The following is a 23,740-nucleotide window of genomic DNA, read 5'->3' as shown; positions in this document are numbered from 1 at the left end:
CCTTACAGTCTATATGATTGTACAGATACTGTGTCTAGGGCCACTGCTGCAATGTTGAGGAGATAAGTTTGGATACATAATCAGAAGTTTTATGATGAAGTGAAGTCTGAAATTTTAGCCCGCTTTAGATAAGGAGGTTTTGTTTTGCCCAGCTGCTTCTCAGTTCCTTAAACTATCTGACAAAAGGGGTAAATTAATGCAGAATTCCCAAGATTTTTCAGGCCTTGTCTTACAAATCACCCAAATCTTTTCTTTTCTTGTAAAAACACAGAACAGTCAATCCCTGTCTTCTGAAGCCGAACAAGGAACCAAAAAGGCATGGCAGGAGAGATATAACAAGAAACAAAGATTCATTCCTAAAAAGGGGACAGTCTTAACAGTTCAGAATGACTATATCCGCATTTGTTCCTCCTCCCACATCCCTCCTACCCCCTATCTCTCATACTGTATCTCAGAAACTGGCTCTGTATAGTCACCTTTGGCAGCAAACTGTTTCAGACCTGTGAGTGTTAAAAGTGGTTCAGGAGGGATACATTTGACACTGGATGCAAATACTTCCTTTGAGGGGAGTTCCTCCCCACCCTATAAGTCAGCAAGAGTTTTTTTTCTTCTTCTCTGGTTCTTTAGCCCTTGCTCATTCCAAGAGTCATAAAACCAGTGCCATTAAATCAAAGGGGCAAATGATTCTGCCAATAGGAATGACTGCAATTAGGGAAATAGACAGTAGGCAAGAGGGGGATGGAATTTATTGGAGAAAACTGGCAAAGGAACCAAGGTATTGGTACAGATAACTGGATATGGAAAGGTGATAGAATGGGAAGACACCAAGAATTTATTTGGACTGTAGGTTAGAGATTGCCTTCCCTGTCAAGGATTGATATCAGAGTATAGGCAAAGAGAAAGAAATAGGGGGGTCCTAAACAAAAGATCAACAGTGGCAGAGTTTTTTGTAGAAGTTAGAACAGAAGTTGTCATTAAAAAAGGAATAATTAGTAGAGCGTATAAAATGTTGCATGATAACTATAAGAATCAATCAGAGAAGGTTAGAAATGATGGGGAAGAGAGAGATTGGATAAACAATTTATAAAGAAACAATAGGAGGATATATGTAAGTCTCCCAAATATGCAACAAAATCTAGAAGATTTAGGATTTTTGCTTAAAAATGTTACATACATATTTTTATACCCCAAGTAGACTTCAGAGAATTTTTCCTCCGCTAGACAGCAAGTGTTGAAGGTGTGATGGGGAAGAACGAGGTAATTGGGAACATATTTTCTGGGAGTGCGGTGAGTTGATGGATTTTAGGGATTCCCTGTGGGATGCACTGACAGAGATGCTGGGTGGGAAGATTGGTGTGACGAGGGAGATGATTTTTCTGAGCTATAGTACACAATCAGAATTGCCTAGACCTGGTGCTGTGTCTAATTTTCATGGCTGCCAAAAACAGCAATTACTAGAAAATGGAAATCAAAATCTAAACGAACTGTAGTAGAAGTAATAAATATAGTAAAAAAGATAAAACAACTGAAACTGAGATCTTTAGAAAAGGGTAGGAGCAAACTACATAGGCAAAAATGGGAATTGTGGGAACAGTACATACAAAGAGGAATGAAGTTTAAAAAAAGGCAGGACTTACATGAGCTATGTAATGTTTGAAAACAATTGGGTAGATTATAAGTGAAGTATAATGTTTGCAACTGGGAGTGTGTCAGTATGGTTTGTGATGTGAAATGCTTGCATCTAGGATTGTGTCGGTATGGTTTCTTTTCATGTATATAAATGTATGATTGCCTGTGTTGTAAGTGATGGTTTAGTAAAGATGTTTCTTGTTTAAAGAAAAAAGAAAGGGCAGAAATTGAATAATTTATGTAATGTTGCATCTGATGTAAATCTTTGTTCTTTCCTTACTATCAGGACTTTGGTTCCGTCCTCGGAACTGATACGTCCGCTTTTTCCAAGCTCGCGCAAGCCAAAGACTCTCAGCTAAGGCCTGCCCATAATGCCCCTCTCCTAGTTACTCCAGATCTCGTTTGCTGCATTCCTCGTCGGACGTGCTAGCCATCTCTCTCAAAGCTACGTGGAAAATTGTGATTTTTAAAATAGTTTCTCTTCAAATTTTCTTCTTTTTAGTCAATTTAGCCTTTTCTCACTGTCGCCTATAACCTGCTTCTATTTCCTACCCTTTACCTTGGTATTTAAATTTCTACCATTGTTGGTACTGTCCCTCTCTCCTGCCTTTGGTAGGCCCTTCCGTACCACTTTTGATATTTTATAAATACCATCGTTGGTATTTTCTGACTTTTTCTGTCCCTTCTTTTGTTTTTTCTTTTAGGATAGCCTTGTTGATATTATTATGTCAGACAAAGCTAAGTTGGGGTTTAAACAGTGTGACAAGTGTGGGCGTAAGATGCCTAACTTGGACAGACACGCTCATTGCGTCTACTGTTTGGGCGTGGACCATATTAAAGCTGACTGTGACATTTGTGCTAGTTTTAGTAATCATACACTAGCAGAACATAAAACTAAGCTTATTTTAAAAGGTTTAATTAAGAAACATTTTTCGGAGGCTCTTTCTGGGTCGGAGGTCTCACCCTCTCCAAAGACCAAAAAAATAAAGGAAAACTGGGTCACTCGGTTGTCAGTTATGGAACCACGTCGGCTCCATGCTTCTCCAGCACCATCGGCGCAGACCTCTTCGGCAACAGGCTCTGTATCTTCTCCCTCTGTACCATCTATGATATTCACCCCTATTTAGGTTCCAACCTCGGCACCACTGACTTCAGTGCTGTCCTTGGATCTGACATTGGCCCCGATGACTGTACCTGCTTCAGCACTGTCCCCGGCCATGGTGCCGATAATTTCTTCAGCTCCATTGGCTCATAAAGTCGAATATCTGCCAAGGACAAGATACTCTCATAGGTTGGTACTAGGCTATCAGCCCTAGGGCCTATACAAGCCTAGCCATAACAGTTCCGTGGCTATTTCTTCCCACACTATTTACTTCCCTGGACCCATGTCTAGCAGGGCGACTGACATGATCCCCGGGGTGAATTTCCTTTCTCCCATCCAATCGTCAAAGTTTCTTTTGAAGAGGGCCAAAGAGGCACTCTGCTTGACATGTATGGGCAATCTATTCCAGAGTCTGGGGATTCTCTGGGTCAGGAACCTATCACTCCAGCATGTTTTGTTTATTGTGATGACAAGGTTTAGATCCCTGGAATGTGTGGCTCTGAGGGATTGGGATTTCTTTAAGTGTAGCATGTCCAACAGCTCTGGGTTTGACATGGCTTTGTATGTTAAGCAGAGATCGCCTCTGAGTAGATGATATGCGACAGAGTATAGCTCTCTAACTTACAACCCCTTTTTGAGGCAGAGGTTTAGCCCCTTTCTAGAAAGACCTGATTCTCCTTCAGCAGCCTCCTTTAAATCCACCAGGAGTTTTTCTGAATTAGACCTAGTACAGGTTGTGGACCAGCTTCTGGCAGCTAGGGGATGGCCCATTCCATCTAGACCTCCCATCCCTCTTGGCTGGGAATCTTTTACAACATCTTCCCCTGTTTATCCTCCTCCGGATTCTACCCAGGACCCGGAGATCTCGGTACTGATGTCCACCCTGGTGCATACTGTCTCAGCTCCGACAGCAGTTTTTCCCCTGTCAACACCAACCACCCGTGTTGCATCGGCTCCGGTGGAGCCGATGCTCTCTCGGAGCAGTGCTTGGACTGTCCGTACCCTGGTACCCAGCTCGGCACCTATTTTCTTACTGGCACCGTCTATGTCCACGGCTCCGACAGCTTCCAGTCCTCTCAAAGCTTCTCACCTGGAGGTGGTCTCCTCAAGGCGGGGTGTGACCTTGGTTCCGAAGTTGTCCTTTTCGGTTCCGGGGACAACAGCATCAGAATCCCCCCAGCATGCAGCTTTCCCAACCCCCTATTTTGGGATCCTGGGCACGGGAGTCACAAGACCCACCTTTGAAGGGAACTCCTTCTCCGGAGTCCTCCTCAGAACATCCCACTGGGGAGCCACCCCAGAAGAAATGGTGCAGGAGGAAGCTTCTTGATTCCCCAGAGGATTCTATCACCGAAGATACCGATTGTGATGAGGGGGAAGGGTCCCCACTGTCTCCCCAGACAACGTCTCATTCGGATGACATTCTCGAAATCCTCAAGCAGCGGGGAGACTGGAAGTCCTCTAACCCTTCTTTGAGGAATTGGTGTTCTTGCAGGCCTTCCGTGCCCAGCCATCTACTTCTTGGGTGACCCCACCAGCAGATGACCTTGTTAAGCTCATTGTGCAGTGTGCCTGGAAGACCCCATACAAAGTAGAACCTGTCCCCCGGAGGCCAGACAAAATTTTATCTACACCTGAAGACCAGCCCCACTGGTCCAAGCAGTTGACAATTGATTCCATGGTCGTGGCGGCGGCCACCAAGAGGGAACTGGCAGAAGATAGTTCCACTGTCCATCCTCTGAACAGGGAGTCTCGGACCATGGACAGACTGGGGAAGCGGACCTATGCTTCTGCGACCTTCGCCATTCGGTCGCTGAACTATCTGGCACACTTAACTCGCCTCCAAAGAGACCTAATTTCTGAAATGTCTTCCTCTTTGGCGGGGTTACTTCCTGATGAGGTGCATGACACTGTTGCTGCAAGGCGACAGTGTCACGTACCTAATTTCTGATATGTCTTCCTCTTTGGCAGGAGTACTGCCTGAAGAGGTGAGTGACACTGTCACCTCGCAGCTAGCTACCCTTGAATCCATCTCAAACTCCTCGATGCGTTTGATATCTCACACCACCGAGGGGGCAGCCTGAGCTGCTGCATCAGGCATTGTCAAGAGACGTAATGCTTGGATGCGGTTGTGTGACTTCACAGACCCCTTTAAATCTTCCTTCGTCAATGCACCTTTCAACAAGTCTGCACTTTTTGGACCCAAAGTACGAGACACACTTGCACGAAGTGGGAAAGATGGAAAGACCTTGTTTGCTGTGGACATACGCTTTTCTAACCCCCAGAGGTCCTACTCCAGGAACCAGAAGGGAGGAAAAATGTGGTTCAAGAAATCCCAAGGATCTTTTTGTGACACTCGTGGTGAGCAATCCCCCTGGGGCAGAAGGGGAAATTCATCTGAGAGGCGCCCCTTTCGAGGTTGAGGGGGTCTGTGTAACCAGGTCACTAGAGGTTCTTTCTCCGGCAAACCCTACCAGTGCTCCTGAGCAGCAGCCAGATTGCTTTCCTCTGGAAGCAATCGGGGGTCATTTTTCTCTGCACCTACCAGGCTGGCAATTTTGTTATTACCAATGTTTGGGTGCAGAGAATAATATCCAGAGGCTACCATATACCATTCGATTAAGACCCATCAAACGAATCCCTGATGTACCATCCACTCAGAGAGAATTAACAGCCTTAGTAATAGAAAAGCTGTTAAGAAAAAGAGTCATCCCACCAGCCCCACCAGACCAGACATGATCCAGGTTTTACTTGAGGTTCTTTATAGTGCCAAAAAAGACAGGGGACTGGAGACCAATCCTGGATCTCAGCCTGTTGAACAAATTTATCAAACCTCAAAAATGGTCATGGTACAGTCCATTTTCCCCTTCCTAGGGAGGGACAACTGGATGTGCTCTATATACCTCCAGGACTGGTACTACCACATAAAGATGGATCACTGCTCCCGGAGGTTTCTCCACTTCTGGCTGGGAGCCAATCACAGCCAGTTCAAGGCACTGCCATTTGGTCTCTTGACAGCCCCCCCCGAGTGTTCACCAAATATATGACAGTTGTGGTAGCTCATCTTCGACTACAAGGATTCCAGGTGTTTCCGTATCTAGACGATTGGCTCATTACCGCTCAGACCAGGAATCTACTAGCCCACACCCTCTCTTACACTCAAGGTCTCAATCAACAAGGACAAATCTCAAATGTCCCCAACAAAGACACTAGAATTTATTGGAGCACTCTTCAACACAACATCCTGTCAAGCTTCTCTCCCTGCTCACAGACTTTCGAAAATAAGACACCAAATCCAAGATCTTCTTCCTCAGACCTATGTACCAGCACATCTTGTACTGTAACTCTTAGGCTCCATGGCGGCTGGCGAGGCTGCACATGAGAATCCTGCAGTGGCTCCTTTCCGCACAATGGTCATTTTTAACTCACTCGACCAAATGATTCTTCTTACAAAAATGCGATTGTGGATGAAGCCACAAACTAATCTTTGGTGTCGACCGTTCTGTCTTCCCCAGCCCACTGCCACGGTGTCCATGGGCACTTCCCTGTTAGGGTTATAGGGGGGCATTTCCAGGGAAAGACGGTCCAAGTACCTGGTCCTCTATGGAGGCCAATTGCACATAAATGTCCTGGAACTGAGGGCAGTTCTAATAGCGTTGCAAGCATTCCATACATCCCTACCTTCTGGGATTATTGCAGTTCAGTCAGACAACATGTCAGTTGTCTGGTATATCAGCAAGCAAGGCAGAACCAGGTCTTACACCCTGTGTTGGGAAGCCATGAGGATTTGGCACTGGGTGATAGTTTCCAACCACTTTCTTATAGCAACGCACATTCCCGGGAGTTCCAACCTTATTGCAGACAATCTGAGCAGGAACATCCTGATGTCTCACGAGTGGTCCCTCAACCCTGTAACAGCGGATCAGATCTTCCGACACTGGGGCAAGCCTTGCTATGATCTCTTTGCTTCCCCCCTAAACAACAAATGCAGAAGCTACTTTGCCCTGATCACCCCTCAGGGAATGCTCTAATGCACAATTGGCCCCCGGGTCTACTGTATGCCTTTCCCACATTTCCACTCATTCCTGAATTTCTCCAGAAAGCTTAAAGGCTGAGAAGCAAAGTGATCCTCATTGCACCCTATTGTCCCCATCAAGTCTGGTTCCCATTTCTATGGCCTCATCTGATTCACAGCCCGTGGATCCTGGATCATTCTCAAGGCCTGTTAGCTCATCCTCAGGGACTGATTCATCCCAATCTAAACAGTCTCAGGCTCACAGCATGGTTCCTCCACTTCCAGTGATTGCCAGGCTGCCTGACATCCCAGCTCCTGTTCGTGTAATTTTTCTGGCTTCACACAAACCTTCCACCAGCAAAGTTTATTCTAGTAAATGGACTAGGTTCTCTGTTTGGGCCAAAGATCAGAACATAGATCCTTTTTCTATGTCTATTCAAAAGATCCTTCAGTACCTGATGACTCTTTTACATGCAGGAGCCTCAGCATCGACGATCACTGTACATTTTGCAGCTATCACCAATTTTCATAATGGATTTGATAATGCTTCAGTTATGTCACACTGTGTGTGCAAGACATTTTTGAAAGGAGTATTACACGTTGAACCTCTGGTCAAGCCTCCCACAGAACCCTGGGACTTGACTTTGGTGCTTCAGTCGCTCACAGGTCCTCCTTTCAAGCCTTTTGACTCATGTGATTTAAAGTTTTTGTCATGGAAAACCTTACTTCTAGTAGCACTTACCTCAGCGAGAAGAGTATCTGAGCTGCAGGCCTTGAGTGTCAAGAGACCTTACTTGATCTTCCACACGGGATTGAGTCCCTTCATGCTGACCCTTCTTTCTTGCCCAAGGTCATTTCTGGATTTTCCATTAACCAATCTGTTGACCTGCCGGTTTTCTTCCCTCAGCATTCTAATAGAGTGGAGTACCTTTTGCACACACTTGATGTGCATCTGCAGCTTTGTTGTTATTTGGACAGAAGCAAATCTTTCAGGAAAACAGATCAGTTGTTTGTGGCCTCTGCAGGACCCAGATTGGGTAAAGCTGTTTCCAAATTGACTTTATCCTCCTGGCTTAGAAACGTCATTACCTTTGTCTACCAACTTAATAAGCTATCCTTACCTTCCAGAATAAAGGCTCATTCTACCAGATCTATGGCTACTTCTGTAGCATTCCATTCCTGAGCCTCTATGGATGATATCTGCGCAGCAGCCACTTGGGCAAGACCTCATACCTTTATCACTCATTACAAATTGGACTTGGCCTCCAGGGACGAGCATCATTTGATTCTGTGGTGCTTAGAAATATCCTTCCTTAGGACCACCAAGGACTCAAGTAGCTGGGGACTCGGTCCTGATAGTAAGGAATGAACAAAGATTTACAACATCAGATAAAGAAGTTATGTCTTACCATAACGTTCAATCTGTGTTGTAGATCTTTGTTCCTTCATTACTTCCCACCCTCCTTCCCCCTGCCTGGACTCCTGGTGGACTTTAGGAACTCCTGATTAGGGTATTTGCTCAGACAGAGCCTTCTACTTTTTTTCTATTACTATCTCTATTATATAGGGGCGGGCAAACTCGATCTGGAGTAACTAGGAAAGGGGCATTATGGGTAGGTCTTAGCTGAGAATTTTTGGCTGGCGTGAGTTTGGAAATGGCCGTATCGGTTCCGAGGACGGAACCTAAGTCCTGATAATGAATGAACAAAGATCTGCAACATAGATGGAACGTTATGGTAAGACATAACTTCTTTTTAGGTTATATGATCTATAGAAGTATATATGAAGTATAATGTTTGTAATTGTGAACTTAATAGTTTAATTGCTTTTATATTAATGTAAATTTGCTTATGTCACAAGTGATAAACCAATAAAGTTATTTAAAAAAAGAATGTTTCTGGTACCAAAGAAGGAGGGCTCTTTGAGACAAGTTCTAGATCTTCGTTGTCTAAATCTGAATGTGAAAGTATCAAAGTTCAAGATATTGACTGTTCAGAATCTGTTGCCTCTCATTCACCGGTAAGTTTTTTGATAATACCAGATCTAAAAAATCGCATTCCCATAAACCAAGATTTCAGGATATTTCTTAGATTTGCTTTCTGGTCACATTATCAGTTCTCTGCATTATCGTCTGTAGCTGCAAATGTGTTTACGTAGTGTCTATCTCCAGTCATAGCTCATTGCAGTCTGAAAGGAATTCACATATTTTCTTATTTAGACAACTTTCACATCTTTGCAGTGTCTTTTTCCAGATTTATGGAGTCATTGCAATGGATTTCTTCTCATTTGACTGACCTGGGATTCCAGATGAATGTTCAGAAATCCTCCTCAACCCTGTCACACAAGATTATCTTTCTAGGCTGTCTTATAGACACTTCTCAGCAAAGTTTGATAAAGGACAATGTGGATTTTTATCTGGAAATTTTCAGGAGCTTCTCAAATCAGTCTCAGTCTTCATCTAGAGAGTATTTCAGGGTCCTGGGTTTCATGGATTTCTGTGATTCTCTTGATTCTTCTTGCCAGGTTACACATCAGAAAGATTCAGTGATTTCTAAAAACATATGGACCCAATATTTGCACTCTCTGGAATTTCAAATTCCAGTTTCGGACTGTGTCAAAAAATGGCAGTGGTGGAGACTATGTATAGAAGCAATTCAATGTCTCCCTTTTTTCCCTTTACCTCTGATCCAATCTGTAACCACAGATTTTTAAGATTTTACTTGGAGGTAGTTTCTGTGGGAGTAAAGGTACAAGAATTGTGGAATTCCTCAAACATAAGTGAGGTTATTCCCTTTTGGCCCAGGCAACACTGGTTTTCCTTTCATATGGAAGTCACCAAGGGCAATTACCTCTAGCTTCCTCACAACTTGGACCTACTCATTCAAGCAATCTCAAACATCTTCAACTAACTGTGTGGATGATTCAGTTCTGATTTGTCTGAGCACCTCTTTCCTAAATATGTGAAACATTTGTTAAGGGAGACAACCTGCTACTAGGAAATTTTATATTGGCAAGTGAAAAAGATTTTCTAGTTGTTGCCTGTTCAGTAACCAGACTCCCATCAGGAATTATATACCACTGGTGCTTAAATATTTGTGTGAGTTACCATTCTCTGGCATTTCTTATTTCTCTATCAAGGTGCATGTTGTGGCCATTTCTGCATGTCTGCACATGTATCCTCCACTTTCTTCTAGGTGTTTAGTTAAACAGTTTCTGAAAGGAGTTTCACATTTGAGACCTTCTCGTAAACATGTTGCTCCTTCCTGGGATTTTAACTTTGTACTTGAAAAGTTAACCATGTCTCCATTTGAACCCGCCCATCAAATATAATTAAGGTTCATTACGTGGAAAATGCTCTTTTCATTACTCTTGACAGCTGCAAAAAGCGAATATGGTTGCAAGCTTTCATGGTGGTTGAAACCTGTCTGGTCTTACATAGAGGTAAGGTCACATTACAAACAAATTTCTCATTCATGTTCTAGGGTGTTTTAGAGATTACTGTGAATCAAGCCATAAATCTGAGAGAGATTCAAGAATGAGGGGTTTAGTAATAGTTTATAGTGAGAGATGGTGTTGAATGCTTTGGACAGGTCTGTTTGTTTATTAATGGTATCTGCAAAGTGAAGTAGAGCAGTAGTGGTGCTATGGTTGGGTCAAAAAACATGTTGTGTGGGGGAGAGAAGATTGTTTATGGTTAGGTATTGCAGTAACTGGGGATGGATACACTTTTATAATATTTTAAATAATGGTGACAGGATGGCAATTGGTCTGGAGTTAGGAGTAGTCAGCAGGGGTTCCTTCTTTTTGAAGAGGAAGTATGTATGCCTTCTTCCAAATGGCTGGAAAATGCAATTCTGGAATCAATCTGTTTATTAATATAAATATTGAATGTGACAGAGCTTCAGCTGCAGGTTTTAGGAATTCCAGAGGAAGGCTGTCTGCAGCAGAGCTTATCATTTTTTGTTTTAGGAGATGTTTTCTTTTGGGTGGAGGTAGGGGACAGGTTTTAGTGAGAAGTAGGCATCCATGTTTTCGTGGTGGTGGGTTGGTTTGATGGTGGTTTTGTCTTTCATAAGTGAGTCTAAAGCTTGAAAGAAGAATTTGTTAAAGTTGTAACTGTTAATGAAGTGTCTTCTGTGAAAGGAGTGGGTTATTGAGTTTGGCCTTGATTTAGTAGATTTTGGAACAATGACCAGAATTGTTTAGGATTATTTTGGTGTGCCTGTTGTAAGTTAAAGTAGTGGAGTTGTTTGTCAAGCCTTATACTGTGTGTGGTTGCATTTCTTTTCTGTCTATAATGTAGACGTTTTTCCTGGGATTTGTTGGCATGCCATGCTTTCCAGGCTTTGTCTCTAAGCACCATTTGTTGCAAACTGTTTTTGTGTAGCCACGTTGTCAGATTAAGTTTAACTCTTTCTCTTGATAAGAAATTTTCATTCAGTATATTGGTGAAGGCTTTGTTAAATTTGAGGGTGTATCTGTGTGAAGGAAGATCTTTTAACATATTCCAGTTGTGTTGCTTGAGAGTGGAGATGAAACTATCTACATTAAAACTGGATATGTTATTCTTGTCGCATTCTTCTGCCTTTACAGAATGGCATACAAGCCTGTTCGCAAAACTGAGCAGGTCGTCACTTAGGTTATCAGGTAGTGTGTGATAGTTACAGATGTTGGGTTTAGTTGAGAGAATCCAGTCTAGCGTAGAGGCCATAGAGGGGGACTTGTTTTATCTTGGTGTATTGATGAGCTGAGAGAAGCCATACAGGTTAGTACTGGTAGTGGCGGTATCAAATACAGTTTGGAGCCAGTCTGTGTTGATGTCCTCAAGGATGATGGTTTCTTGGGGTATATTGGTAAATGCCCAGGATAGTATGTCCTCTGCTGTGCTGATGTTATTCCCGGGAGGAATATACAAGGCTAATGATACATATGGTCTTATAAGAGTTTAGCTTGAGTAAAGCAGTAAGACAGACTGGATTATTGAATGAGAGATGCTTTTTCAGAAGAAAGAATATGTTCAGGTGTTTTAGGTGTATAATAGCTACCTCACCTGCTTTTTTAAATATGGTCTGCACAAAGGATATTATATCCTGGATGAAGGATTTCAATGTTTTTGACATTCAGATTTTCGCCACGTTTCTGTGATACTGAGGATGTAAGGGTTGTAATGAGATATGAAAGCATGCAGTTCAGTCAAGATTAATGTTTTTAAATTTTAGACTCGTTTTACCCGAGTTGCAGGAATGAGGTGTGTCATTATTAATGGTTGTGTGGCCATTATGGGAGAGGCTGATATTGGACCTGGGTCGCATAGTTGCAGACTGGGTGTGGATAGCAGGAATATACAATGCCACTTAGTTTTAAATTTGTTCTTTGTGACTAATTTGTGGGTTGGATTATTTGCTTTTATATATCTTTGTTTGAAAAGCTGTGTGTGAGATAGATTGCAGATGTGAGATAGATTGTAGAGGTTTTGGGCTATACTGAATGAAAAATGGAAGTAATTGCCATTGAGAGCAATGGACTGAACATTGAGCATAAAACTGGTGCTGAGAGGTATGTGATAGTTGGTTATGTATGTAGGAAAAGGGAGGGAAGTGAATTGTAGTATCTTGAATACCATTATTATTAGTGTGTTCAGTTAGTGATAATGTAATCAGGATACTGATAGAAGGCTGGATAGGGTTTGGCTGGTTCTGGGGTGGGTGAAGTGGGAGGGGTTGTCAAATTACCATGTAGAAGGAATCCAGCTGAAAGAAAAAAGGTAAGACGTGGTTAGTGGGTATGTGAAGGAGGGATAAAAGTATGTAGTGTAAACTATTTTGTGACTGGTGATAATGTCGTTGGTAGAGATTAGCTTAGGATAAGTGTAGAAGATGGGGTGTGTGGGAATTAGGGTAGGGGAGCATAGTGAGGGTGGAGTGGGTTGAACCAATCAGGTACTTCAGTGGAATGCAGTTACCCCCCCCCCCCACACACACACACACAGATGGCTTTCCACACACAAAAGGTAACTGAGGTAGAATGTTTATGGATACAAAGACAAGTTTTAAACTCTAAGTACTTGAGGTGAGTCAAAGGATTTAATTTTATTGTTATGGGCTTTATTTGCTTTTTCCTAGGAAATTTTATACTGTTGGAGTAAAATGTGCTAAAATTTTAATTTAGCTTCACCTTAAGCAGTATAAGGCCTATGGGTGGGGTTGGGGCACCCTTACATCAGACTTAACACTACAATACAGAACACGCTGAGCAGAAGTGAGGGAAGACAACACATTTCATCAGTTTAATTTGATTCTAGGAATCTGCTTTACTTTTGTTTTAACCAAAAGCATTTCTCCTTTTGTGCTTTTGTGAAATTCAGCTGTAAAAGTTCCCTTGGTAGTGAGATTGTCTTAACTTTTGCAGCAGGGATAGTTTGTGCTCACTACACTGGAAAAGAGACAGATTAAAATAATTAGGACTGATGGTTGAACTGGCTAGATAAAGTTCTTGCGTCTTTTGGCTTTTCCCGGTTAGGGGTCGCCACAGCGAAACTCCGGTCTGCTAATGATTGGCAGTAGATTTTTACGTGCCGAGTTGCCGGCCCTGACGCACAACCTTCAACGAAGGTACGTCCATTCACGCATGTCTCCACACAGAAGACGCTGTAGCTGAGTATCGAACAGGACAACGTCTTACTATGAGGCGACAACGCTACCTGTTCTTTATGGTCTCTTGCATTAAGCACTGTTTGGCCAACATAAGCATTGCACTATATTTCACAGTTGTTCATTAGTGCTTTATAGCCTTTATTCCAGAAAATAAGGCAACTAATAAGAGATATGTCTAGGTATACAAATTTAGGGTTGCTAAAATGGAAGCTTCCAGAGTTTAGACAATGAGATGGGAAATAAAGCAGCTATCAAGACATGTTTCTTGGTATGCAAGTTTGGGATTGCTGAGATAGGGGGTTTCCAGATTTTAGAAGAACAGGTAGAACACACATCTCAGTTAGTTCCCACTCACTGCATCACAATATATAGTGTGTAAATGTTACATTTAGATGTGTAAAAATTGGGCAATGACCCAACTTTTTTTTTACAAAAAAAAAGTCTCATATTTTGGCTTTCTGGAAATGGTTGGATTCTAGAAGTACAAATCCAAAATCAGAAGAGGATGATACTCCACAACAAATGAAGCAAAACCAGATGAATGAAAAGACAAGTCCTTTATTCGAATAAGTAAGCGCTTTCACGTTGCTTGGAACGCTTCATCATACTTCAACAAACCATAAAATTTAAATCAACTTATATATAAGTAAAACACCAATGAAAAACACATTAGCAAGTCACATGTAAGTTACAAAAACACATCATTTCCTTTCCATAAAAATTATATAAATACATCATAAAGATGTCATGATGAATAGTAGAAGTAAAATATTAAAACATACTAAAACACATATTAAGACTTATGTTTAATGTTTCAAAGGTTTATCTAATAAAAATGGTCTCAATGAAAATTTATCATTGAGACCATGACCTTTATTTGCAGATAGCTTAATAATCCATTTTGCCTCAGCTTTTTCTGTCTTATTGCCAATATTACCAAGTCTTTCAGTCTCTGTTAACTGTCCTGTTACTAAAAATCTAAAGGCATGTGTGGTGTCATTTTGTAGTACATGCTTGGCTAGGGCATTCCCTTCATTCTCTCTATGTATAGCATACAAATGCTCTCGTATCCTTTCTCTTAAGGTTCTATTAGTCTTTCCTATATAGAAACAATAACATTTTATGCAGGATGCTAAATAAATCACATTTCTTGACTTACAACCAGCGTATTCATTAAACTCATATTTAACACCAGTATCTGGATGTGTGAAAACATTAGATTTCATTATATATATATACACTGGTTGCAAGAGCGACATGCAAATGTACCCTTTCTCCCAGAGGAGATCTTATTTTTTGGCACTCTCTCATAACAAAGCATACGTTTTAAAGATTTAGTATTCTTATAGCTAAAGGATGGTTTCTCACCCACTAAGTCTTTTATACCATCATCTAACTGTAAAATGTTCCAATGTCTCTTAATAATGTTGACAATAGAAGTATTATTGTTAGTAAAGGGTATCACTAGTCTCCTCTTATCATTATTCCTCACTATAGGTCTCTCATCTATGCTGCCTTGTTTTTAATAAAAGGACGCCCTAGATGTGTACGCTCAAAAGTGTCCAAAGAACGATATCTGTATTGCAATAGCCTCTATGCCTAAAATCACTTTCTATAGTTTTTAATGCATCAGAGAAACCAAATCATCACTAGTTATATTAGAAAACGTTTCACCTGATTACTCACAATGTTTCTGTGTATATGGGGTGCATGCTACTTCTGTGAAGAATAGCATTCTTCCTACATACCTTCCTAAATACTTCTGTTTCTAGAGTATTGTCTTTTTTCCTCAATGTCACATCTAAAAAATCAATTGTATTTTGTGAATACATTTCAGTCAACCTAAGAAATGTGGTAGTTCCATTGATATATAGAACAAACTCTTTTAGGAGCTCTAGTGTGCCTCCCCAAATTAAAAAAAGATCATCAACAAAACGTTTGTAATATCTTATAGAAGTGGAGTAAGCCAAATGTTCTAAAACATACGTATTCTCCCAGTATGCTAACACAAGGTTAGCATAAGAGTTTGCACAAGATGTGCCCATAGCTACTCCTTTAATTTGAAGGAAGTATTCATTGTTAAAGGTAAAACATTGTGACAAAGAACCATTTCTAACAGCATTGCGAGTTTAATAACTTGATTGTTGCTAAGTCCTTTGTTTAACAAATATAACCTTAAGAAATCTATCCCTACATCATTGGGTATGCAGGTGAAAAGAGAACCAACGCCTAGTGTTACCATGTCGCCTGTAGTTTCTCGAATATTGTTCTCATTGAAAGGTGCTAGTGTTTCTAAGAACTGTTTCAGTATCATGTAATATAGATCTAGTAGATTCCACGACTGGTCTCAAGTTTTTTTCTAGAAAAATCGATATTGTCTCAGTTAACCAGCCTCTGCCATATACTATTGGTCTAAGCGGAGGATTATGTGTGGTCTTGTGTACCTTAGGTAAACCTCTAATTACTGGTATCACAGGTTTCTCTATCAAAAAATATTTGTAAAGTTCTTCATCAATAATCCCACACATCAACATGTCATATAAATCTGCATGCACTGTTTTTATTAACTTATCTAGATCTGACATGCTCAGTCTCTTATAAGTAGTAGTGTCTGAGAGCATTTCTAACATAGTATCATGGTAGTAGCCGGTATCTAGAAGTACTGTAGCTCCCCTTTATCAGCTTGTCGAATGACTATACTAGTATTGTTCTTTAAATCATGAAGGGCTAACTTCTCTTCCTTGGTGATATTGTAAAATCAAGTTTTATATTGTCAGATTCAAAAAACTTCAACAAATCATCACTGCAAGCTCTTTCAAAACTTTCCAATAAAGGATGTATAGCAGGCATGTAAGTAGAAGGTTTTTTAAAAGACATAACATCAGTATTAAAAACATTGTTGCCAAACTGTAAACCAAGTGCAATATTTCTAACAAAACATTTTATATCAACAATTAAATCACTTACATCAGTCCCCTGAGAGGGAATGAAGGACAAACCTTTGTTCAAAATCTTTCTTTCATTGTCCATAAGCATGTGACTGGAAAGATTAATAATCAAGTCCTGGTTACAGTTTTGAAAGTTTTTTTCTGAAATTCTAACTGGCCTCCTGATATCTTCCTTTTCCTGGTTGTTTGTGGACTCCAATTGCGCCTCATCTCCTGTCGAAAAGGGAGTGGAAAATGAAGAGAAGTGTCATTAGATTCAGCTGAAACAGTTCCACTTGCTGACATAGGAGTTTTTCTTCTCACTATAGGTGCTGACATGGTAGTTGTATTTGAAACATCAGAGTTACACTGTATTCACACTGGAGTGTTGTTCACTGACTGTTGCTTCTACCTGAGAAGAGGAAGCAGGCATGGAAGGAGTAGCAGCAGATAAAGTGTTACGCTCAGAGAAAGGCATTTCAATGTTAGTACGCGTCGCAGCATATGTTGTCCTGGTGGATTCTCTCGCCAGGAGAAGACGCTCCCTCGAGAAATCCATACAGTCTCTTTCTAATTTCTTCTTTTTTGCCAATAATAACTTATTATCTAGCGCTTGCATTGTAGTCGCTATATCAGAAAGAAAATCTTCTTTCTGTGTGTTGGTAAGGGCTGCAGTCAGTTTTTCTTCTAAAGCTATAGCTTCTTGCTGAAGTTCCAACTCTGTTAAAGTATATTGTTCAATAAGTAGTCTCATGTAGGCATAGCTCATATCTAAATTAAGTTGCTGCCACTTAGACAAAAGTTCAGGATAGGCAGAGCCAAAAGTAGGCATTTTTAGCAAGCGAAGACCTCTAGGGACAACTTTAAAATTAATGCATACCTCCATATGTCTTTTGCCACTGGGCATTCTTAATTTTACTGAGGTTGTCCTCGAGCTTTCTCATTTTTGTAAAACATCTACATGCCAATCAGTATCTCTGTGTGTAGAGGCTGCTTTTGCTAATTCAGCATAAGACAGTTTTAAAAGTGGATTAATACCTTCTGTGAAGATTTCTGTAAGACCCAAAGATCTGATTCAAGTAACACATTGCTGGTTTCTTCTGTCATGTCCCTTCAGTGAACAAAGTAGCAAAGTTCAGCAAGAAAAGAACACTGTCAGGGTAAGGTATCACCTCCCAAAAAAGCACAAATCAAAAATCAGAAGAGGATGATACTCCACAACAAATGAAGCAAAACCAGATGAATGAAAAGACAAGTCCTTTATTCGAATAAGTAAGCGCTTTCACGTTGCTTGGAACGCTTCATCATACTTCAACAAACCATAAAATTTAAATCAACTTATATATAAGTAAAACACCAATGAAAAACACATTAGCAAGTCACATGTAAGTTACAAAAACACATCATTTCCTTTCCATAAAAATTATATAAATACATCATAAAGATGTCATGATGAATAGTAGAAGTAAAATATTAAAACATACTAAAACACATATTAAGACTTATGTTTAATGTTTCAAAGGTTTATCTAATAAAAATGGTCTCAATGAAAATTTATCATTGAGACCATGACCTTTATTTGCAGATAGCTTAATAATCCATTTTGCCTCAGCTTTTTCTGTCTTATTGCCAATATTACCAAGTCTTTCAGTCTCTGTTAACTGTCCTGTTACTAAAAATCTAAAGGCATGTGTGGTGTCATTTTGTAGTACATGCTTGGCTAGGGCATTCCCTTTATTCTCTCTATGTATAGCATACAAATGCTCTCGTATCCTTTCTCTTAAGGTTCTATTAGTCTTTCCTATATAGAAACAATAACATTTTATGCAGGATGCTAAATAAATCACATTTCTTGACTTACAACCAGCGTATTCATTAAACTCATATTTAACACCAGTATCTGGATGTGTGAAAACATTAGATTTCATTATATATATATACACTGGTTGCAAGAGCGACATGCAAATGTACCCTTTCTCCCAGAGGAGATCTTATTTTTTGGCACTCTCTCATAACAAAGCATACGTTTTAAAGATTTAGTATTCTTATAGCTAAAGGATGGTTTCTCACCCACTAAGTCTTTTATACCATCATCTAACTGTAAAATGTTCCAATGTCTCTTAATAATGTTGACAATAGAAGTATTATTGTTAGTAAAGGGTATCACTAGTCTCCTCTTATCATTATTCCTCACTATAGGTCTCTCATCTATGCTGCCTTGTTTTTTAATAAAAGGACGTCCTAGATGTGTACGTTCAAAAGTGTCCAAAGAACGCATATCTCTATTGCAATAGCCTCTATGCCTAAAATCACTTTCTATAGTTTTTAATGCATCAGAGAAAACCAAATCATCACTAGTTATATTAGAAAAACGTTTCACCTGATTACTCACAATGTTTCTGTGTATATGGGGGGGTGCATGCTACTTCTGTGAAGAATAGCATTCTTCCTACATACCTTCCTAAATACTTCTGTTTCTAGAGTATTGTCTTTTTTCCTCAATGTCACATCTAAAAAAATCAATTGTATTTTGTGAATACATTTCAGTCAACCTAAGAAATGTGGTAGTTCCATTGATATATAGAACAAACTCTTTTAGGAGCTCTAGTGTGCCTCCCCAAATTAAAAAAAGATCATCAACAAAACGTTTGTAATATCTTATAGAAGTGGAGTAAGCCAAATGTTCTAAAACATACGTATTCTCCCAGTATGCTAACACAAGGTTAGCATAAGAGTTTGCACAAGATGTGCCCATAGCTACTCCTTTAATTTGAAGGAAGTATTCATTGTTAAAGGTAAAAACATTGTGACAAAGAACCATTTCTAACAGCATTGCGAGTTTAATAACTTGATTGTTGCTAAGTCCTTTGTTTAACAAATATAACCTTAAGAAATCTATCCCTACATCATTGGGTATGCAGGTGAAAAGAGAAACAACGTCTAGTGTTACCATATAATCTGTAGTTTCTAGAATATTGTTCTCATTGAAAGGTGCTAGTGTTTCTAAGAACTGTTTCGTATCATGTAATATAGATCTAGTAGATTCCACGACTGGTCTCAAGTTTTTTTCTAGAAAAATCGATATTGTCTCAGTTAACCAGCCTCTGCCATATACTATTGGTCTAAGCGGAGGATTATGTGTGGTCTTGTGTACCTTAGGTAAACCTCTAATTACTGGTATCACAGGTTTCTCTATCAAAAAATATTTGTAAAGTTCTTCATCAGTAATCCCACACATCAACATGTCATATAAATCTGCATGCACTGTTTTTATTAACTTATCTAGATCTGACATGCTCAGTCTCTTATAAGTAGTAGTGTCTGAGAGCATTTCTAACATAGTATCATGGTAGTAGCCGGTATCTAGAAGTACTGTAGCTCCCCCTTTATCAGCTTGTCGAATGACTATACTAGTATTGTTCTTTAAATCATGAAGGGCTAACTTCTCTTCCTTGGTGATATTGTAAAATCAAGTTTTATATTGTCAGATTCAAAAAACTTCAACAAATCATCACTGCAAGCTCTTTCAAAACTTTCCAATAAAGGATGTATAGCAGGCATGTAAGTAGAAGGTTTTTTAAAAGACATAACATCAGTATTAAAAACATTGTTGCCAAACTGTAAACCAAGTGCAATATTTCTAACAAAACATTTTATATCAACAATTAAATCACTTACATCAGTCCCCTGAGAGGGAATGAAGGACAAACCTTTGTTCAAAATCTTTCTTTCATTGTCCATAAGCATGTGACTGGAAAGATTAATAATCAAGTCCTGGTTACAGTTTTGAAAGTTTTTTTCTGAAATTCTAACTGGCCTCCTGATATCTTCCTTTTCCTGGTTGTTTGTGGACTCCAATTGCGCCTCATCTCCTGTCGAAAAGGGAGTGGAAAATGAAGAGAAGTGTCATTAGATTCAGCTGAAACAGTTCCACTTGCTGACATAGGAGTTTTTCTTCTCACTATAGGTGCTGACATGGTAGTTGTATTTGAAACATCAGAGTTACACTGTATTCACACTGGAGTGTTGTTCACTGACTGTTGCTTCTACCTGAGAAGAGGAAGCAGGCATGGAAGGAGTAGCAGCAGATAAAGTGTTACGCTCAGAGAAAGGCATTTCAATGTTAGTACGCGTCGCAGCATATGTTGTCCTGGTGGATTCTCTCGGCCAGGAGAAGACGTTCCCCCTCGAGAAATCCATACAGTCTCTTTCTAATTTCTTCTTTTTTGCCAATAATAACTTATTATCTAGCGCTTGCATTGTAGTCGCTATATCAGAAAGAAAATCTTCTTTCTGTGTGTTGGTAAGGGCTGCAGTCAGTTTTTCTTCTAAAGCTATAGCTTCTTGCTGAAGTTCCAACTCTGTTAAAGTATATTGTTCAATAAGTAGTCTCATGTAGGCATAGCTCATATCTAAATTAAGTTGCTGCCACTTAGACAAAAGTTCAGGATAGGCAGAGCCAAAAGTAGGCATTTTTAACAAACGAAGACCTCTAGGGACAACTTTAAAATTAATGCATGCCTCCATATGTCTTTTTTGCCACTGGGCATTCTTAATTTTACTGAGGTTGTCCTCGAGCTTTCTCATTTTTTGTAAAACATCTACATGCCAATCAGTATCTCTGTGTGTAGAGGCTGCTTTTGCTAATTCAGCATAAGACAGTTTTAAAAGTGGATTAATACCTTCTGTGAAGATTTCTGTAAGACCCAAAGATCTGGATTCAAGTAACACATTGCTGGTTTCTTCTGTCATGTCCCTTCAGTGAACAAAGTAGCAAGGTTCAGCAAGAAAAGAACACTGTCAGGGTAATGTATCACCTCCCAAAAAAAAGCACAAATCCAAAATCAGAAGAGGATGATACTCCACAAAAAACAAAGCAAAACCAGATGAATGAAAAGACAAATCCTTTATTCGAATAAGTAAGCGCTTTCACGTTGCTTGGAACGCTTCATCAGACTTCAATAAACCATAAAATTTAAATCAACTTATATATAAGTAAAACACCAATGAAAAACACATTAGCAAGTCACATGTAAGTTACAAAAATACATCATTTCCTTTCCATAAAAATTATATAAATACATCATAAAGATCTCATGTTAATAAATAAATAGTAGAAGTAAAATATTAAAACATACTAAAACACATATTAAGACTTATGTTTAATGTTTCAAAGGTTTATCTAATAAAAATGGTCTCAATGAAAATTTATCATTGAGACCATGACCTTTATTTGCAGATAGCTTAATAATCCATTTTGCCTCAGCTTTTTCTGTCTTATTGCCAATATTACCAAGTCTTTCAGTCTCTGTTAACTGTCCTATTACTAAAAATCTAAAGGCATGTGTGGTGTCATTTTGTAGTACATGCTTGGCTAGGGCATTCCCTTCATTCTCTCTATGTATAGCATACAAATGCTCTCGTATCCTTTCTCTTAAGGTTCTATTAGTCTTTCCTATATAGAAACAATAACATTTTATGCAGGATGCTAAATAAATCACATTTCTTGACTTACAATCAGCGTATTCATTAAACTCATATTTAACACCAGTATCTGGATGTGTGAAAACATTAGATTTCATTATATATATACACTGGTTGCAAGAGAGACATGCAAATGTACCCTTTCTCTCAGAGGAGATCTTATTTTTTGGCACTCTCTCATAACAAAGCATAGAAGTATTCTAGAAGCAGCAACTTGGTCCTCTGTACATACTTTTACAAAACATTATAAGCTTGATTCCTCTCTAGGTTTAAATCAGGTTTTGAAAGGACCATTTTCCAGGGGCTCCTGGACTCTTCTCCTTCCACCTCCCAAATATAGTAAGCTAAAGTAATCTACCCAGATAGCCAAGGTTACTGCAGCAATGATCAATATGATGAGCATAATACAATTGTGTAAGTAAACTTAATATAACAATAGATGTTTGAATTATCACTGCTCCAGTAGCCACTCCCTTCCTCCACCCCCCTTGTTTTTGGCATGTTGTTTATGCTAGTGTGTGGTTATTTATTCTGTGTTCTTCCTACCATTGTCCTTTCAGGGCTCAGCCTCCCTTTATTTGTTGGCAGGAAAGCTCTAAAGGGCTTTGTGCCCGAACTTGTCTTTTAATCAGCTCCTCTCAAGCTGCCTGACAGTTGGGTGCTTAGAAGATGCCCTTAAGCTTTTTAAGCTGACTGCCTTTTATATCCATGGCAGGATATAACCCATATAGCTAAGGCAGTAGTCATTTGAACCTCTACTGTTATGGTAAGTTTACTTATGCAACAGTACTTTATGATAAGTTCTTTCACAATTTTACTCTGCAAGGGATATTTTATGAATGAAAATTTTGACATGAACTCTAGCAGTCTCCTGGTATAGTCCAAACAGTAAAGCACCTGCTTTACAATAGCATAATGTCAAAGTACAGTTACGGTGGGTGGGTTCATCACATACCTGTACTTCAGTTTTTAAGGATGTTGAGTTTAAGTAGTCCCACAAGGTAGAGACTGTCCAGGTGAGGGCAAGTAAAATAGCAAGAAGACATCAGAGCACTTCAAAACCCTGTTTGAAAGCTGAATAATAATGTTTGCAGTTTAAAGGGTGTCAAAAAGAACTAAATAATCCCTTGGTAGAAGAAAAATAGTGTATGGGAACAAAATGGTATTCATTAAGGCTAGAAAAGAATTATTTGCAGGAGCAGAAGGAAGTGGGTTTTGCACAAGGAAATTTGATACAGAAGGGAAGTGTAATCACTGAAGATTTGCAATAATTAAATGTAAGCAGCAGCTAATAGAAAGCATTTTGTATGCTAGATGATCCTGTTTGGAATGCAAGATTGTGGTATTTTGTTAAGGTTAATGCCTTTTGAAGTGCCTGTCAGCTTTAAGTGCCTAATGATATGCAGGCTAAAAGGTCCCATTTAAATAGACTGTGTTCTTAAGTGCAGGAACCACGAAGACCAGCCAGAGAGTACAGTCCACCAAACACCATTCAAGCTGCTAAACTATAAAACTGTAAAAACGGTCACCACTGTAAACAAGAAGGAAACCTTTGCTGTTTAGCAGATTTGGTGGTGTTTGGTGGACTGTACTCTCCGGCTGGTCTTCATGGTTTCTTCAGTTTTGTATCTCTTTGCTTGCTAGTTTGTCTTTCTTAAGTGCAGGCACATAATTGCATGATTGTTTTTAGTTATTAGTGCTGCTTAAAACTACAGATTGTTTAAGAAGACATAGTGGCTGTTCATTGTTTTACCTTCTTACCTAATTTTCAGCGTGTGTGCCACACAGCAGAACATGTGCTACAGCTGACCCTCAGGCAGCCTCTGGCATTATTAGGAGGAGGTTGCACAGAAACTCACTTGGCATCATATATCAGACATCAGGTATGTCTCTTTCTTATAGATTATTGTTGCCCATATTAAAACTGTTT

General features: G+C 39.6%; 1 protein-coding gene across 2 annotated transcripts in view; it reads left to right on the top strand.

Moving 5' to 3' along the window:
* The window catches only part of LOC122789345 (McKusick-Kaufman/Bardet-Biedl syndromes putative chaperonin-like), a 286,212-nt gene that overhangs the window by 226,513 nt on the left and 35,959 nt on the right, over positions 1 to 23,740 (top strand). For both annotated transcript variants that reach the window (XM_044056727.1, XM_044056734.1), the window contains one exon: positions 23,583 to 23,693. In XM_044056727.1, the coding sequence (XP_043912662.1) occupies positions 23,583 to 23,693 (111 nt within the window). The remainder of the gene's footprint in view (positions 1 to 23,582; positions 23,694 to 23,740) is intronic.

The sequence above is a fragment of the Protopterus annectens genome, chromosome 1.part2 (genome assembly GCF_019279795.1).
Source record: "Protopterus annectens isolate FY-2018-M chromosome 1.part2, PAN1.0, whole genome shotgun sequence".
In the NCBI taxonomy this organism is placed as follows: domain Eukaryota; kingdom Metazoa; phylum Chordata; order Ceratodontiformes; family Protopteridae; genus Protopterus; species Protopterus annectens.
Note: the sequence above shows the minus strand (reverse complement) of the source record. Positions and strands in the feature narration are given on the sequence as shown.